The sequence below is a fragment of the Glycine max genome, chromosome 8 (genome assembly GCF_000004515.6).
Source record: "Glycine max cultivar Williams 82 chromosome 8, Glycine_max_v4.0, whole genome shotgun sequence".
Classification (NCBI taxonomy): domain Eukaryota; kingdom Viridiplantae; phylum Streptophyta; class Magnoliopsida; order Fabales; family Fabaceae; genus Glycine; species Glycine max.
In genome coordinates, this window is record NC_038244.2 from 16,048,488 (window position 1) to 16,051,428 (window position 2,941).

A 2,941-nucleotide genomic window follows, 5' to 3' on the forward strand; every position below is an offset into this window, starting at 1 on the left:
ATTTCCCAAAATATTGTTGGTGTCAAATCAAACATTATGCAAAGATGAATTGCAGTGATTATATTTGTGTGTTCTTTGTTGCAAAAGAAGACAAATTTTGGCAAAAGATAGTAGATGATGTTTTTATAAGTCTGTTTTTATATTTAGTCTCTTCCATTAATTATTTTCATTCCTGAAGTTCTTCATGTTCTCTTGTTTCCTCTTAAGAGTCCACTTTTTTTTATTATCTCCGTTTGTACACCCCACAAGAACATGGAGATGGAATATTACTTTTTCGAGCTTTCCGATCATTTAGCTCATGTGATTATCACTAAAGCCAAACCCAATATGTACGAGGCTGCTAAATTGGCTTGTCTTTCCAAGACATTGGAGATGTTTTTTTACAGTCGTCATAATTATTGAAATATTACCCGCCTTAAAATGTTTTATTGTAAAATTTATTAATAATTCATCCGTAATCAATCAAAATTATTTAAAGCAACAAAATATTTATAATTAATATTATTTTAAAAATCGTTATTAATGATAGCATGAATAGTTAATAATCTATACAAAATTATTTAAAATAAGATTAAATTATTTAATATACTTGCGACATAGTATATGGTTAATTAAATTTTAACATTTTTACTTATCTTAAAAGAGTTTATCAAAATTTAAAAGGTTAAAATTATATTTGTGATCTACTATATCATAAGGAAGATTAATTAATTTTGTTTTACTTTAAATAATTTTGTAAGGATTTTTATTAACTATTCATTTTATAATGTCAATCAGATTATTAATAAGATTTACAACAACAAAAAATTAACATAAATAATATTTTAATAATTATGAATGCGTACTTTGGACAAACTTCAGCAATTTAACACATAATGAATCTATTTAATAAATGTACACGTGACTGTCATACTTCACTTCATAAGTGTCAGTGGGTTACTAAACAGTACACATATAACTGTCTTATCATGTATATAGTGAAGACTGTTAATCATTTGAGGTTTTTTCTTTCCCCTGATCTTATATTAATGCAGAATGAACTTGAATTCAGATTATTAACATTGCAATTTCTTCACTCATCTTCGCAAAATTATTTTCTTAGAAACTTTAAATAAGAAGTACCAGCAAAAGTTATTGATAGCTGGAACAAATATGTGATAGTAAATGCAACTATTTCTCTGATTTTATTCTTGTATGAATGATGCTAGCCTGGATCAAAATCCAAATCTATGTGAATCTGATCCATGCATCCAGCAGACAAATAACAAGCAGCCAGATGGTGATCAACAGAAGAACAAAAATAATATAGTTATCCCGGTAGTATCATCAGTTGCTGGGGTTTTGGTGCTCCTAATAATTGTAGCAGCAGCTATAATCTGTGGCCTTAAAAGGAAAAAACCACAAGGTAAAGCAGTTGCTAACTACCTTTTTTGGTTTGTTTCCATGTTCTGATTTCATTATACTTTGTAAAAAACTAAAACCTATATCCATGTAATTAGCATCTGATGTGAACATTTATGTTGAGACCAACACTCCAAATGGATCACAATTTGCATCCAAGCAACGGCAATATACATTCAATGAGCTTGTTAAGATCACCAACGACTTTACCAGAATTCTTGGTAGAGGTGGATTTGGAAAAGTTTATCATGGATTTATTGATGACACTCAAGTAGCTGTAAAGATGCTTTCTCCGTCAGCAGTACGAGGATATGAACAATTCCTAGCAGAGGCAAGTGGTTATTACTTGCACCAAAATTTCTGAGTGAACTCAACCAAATTCATGACATAAAAGTGGCTATTAAATTGCAGGTTAAACTTCTGATGAGAGTTCATCATAGAAATCTGACTTCTCTTGTTGGGTATTGCAATGAAGAAAACAACATAGGGCTCATCTATGAATATATGGCAAATGGAAACTTGGATGAAATTGTTTCAGGTATGCTTATGCAAGTTCAAAACCTTATTCTTTTTCATTCAATCAACTTACCCCCAAAAGCTTTCATGAGTACTAAACATTATTGATTTGGTTTTGCAGGAAAAAGTAGTAGGGCAAAGTTCTTGACATGGGAAGACAGACTCCAAATAGCATTGGATGCAGCCCAAGGTTAGAAAGGAAACTAAATATGTAAATTTCTCCATCAATTTTTTTATTCTTCCCATCTATTTGTGTTGAGAATTTGATATGATGGCATTAGGACTGGAATATCTGCATAACGGTTGTAAGCCACCAATAATCCACAGAGATGTGAAATGTGCAAATATTTTATTAAATGAAAACTTCCAAGCAAAATTGGCTGATTTTGGGCTATCCAAAAGCTTTCCCACAGATGGGGGATCTTATATGTCCACTGTTGTTGCTGGAACTCCCGGTTATTTGGATCCCGAGTAAGTATTTCAATTATAATATATGGTTATGTATCATTTTTGTTGGAAAAATATTCTAGACATACTAAGAAACATAACTCAAGAGTCAAGACAAAATTTAGATACTTTTCTTAACTGTGGTTGGTACTGCTCTCCAATCAGAATTGAAGTTTTACCCTGGTAATCTATGTAATCCTTCAATGCATACCTTCATTACGTGATTACTCAACACCTAAGGAAGTGTATCTAAGTTTTGTTCAAACATTAATTTTCAATCGAAAAATTATGAATGAGAAATGAATTAAAATATATGATCTGGCTGGCAGGTACAGCATATCAAGCAGATTGACAGAGAAAAGTGATGTTTACAGCTTCGGAGTTGTTCTTTTGGAGATGGTCACAGGTCAGCCAGCTATTGCAAAAACACCTGATAAGACTCACATAAGTCAGTGGGTTAAATCCATGCTTTCCAATGGGGATATAAAAAATATTGCTGACTCAAGGTTTAAGGAAGATTTTGACACTAGCTCAGTCTGGAGAATTGTTGAAATCGGAATGGCTTCTGTGTCCATTA

General features: G+C 31.7%; 1 protein-coding gene across 1 annotated transcript in view; it reads left to right on the top strand.

Moving 5' to 3' along the window:
* The first annotated feature begins 252 nt into the window (after window positions 1-252).
* LOC100776284 (probable LRR receptor-like serine/threonine-protein kinase At1g51880) overlaps window positions 253-2,941 on the top strand; it is a 2,881-nt gene continuing 192 nt past the window's right edge. Inside the window, exons 1-7 of the mRNA XM_014778423.2 lie at window positions 253-374; window positions 1,209-1,405; window positions 1,500-1,732; window positions 1,813-1,939; window positions 2,039-2,107; window positions 2,199-2,388; window positions 2,694-2,933. Of these exons, the coding sequence (XP_014633909.2) occupies window positions 253-374; window positions 1,209-1,405; window positions 1,500-1,732; window positions 1,813-1,939; window positions 2,039-2,107; window positions 2,199-2,388; window positions 2,694-2,933 (1,178 nt within the window). The remainder of the gene's footprint in view (window positions 375-1,208; window positions 1,406-1,499; window positions 1,733-1,812; window positions 1,940-2,038; window positions 2,108-2,198; window positions 2,389-2,693; window positions 2,934-2,941) is intronic.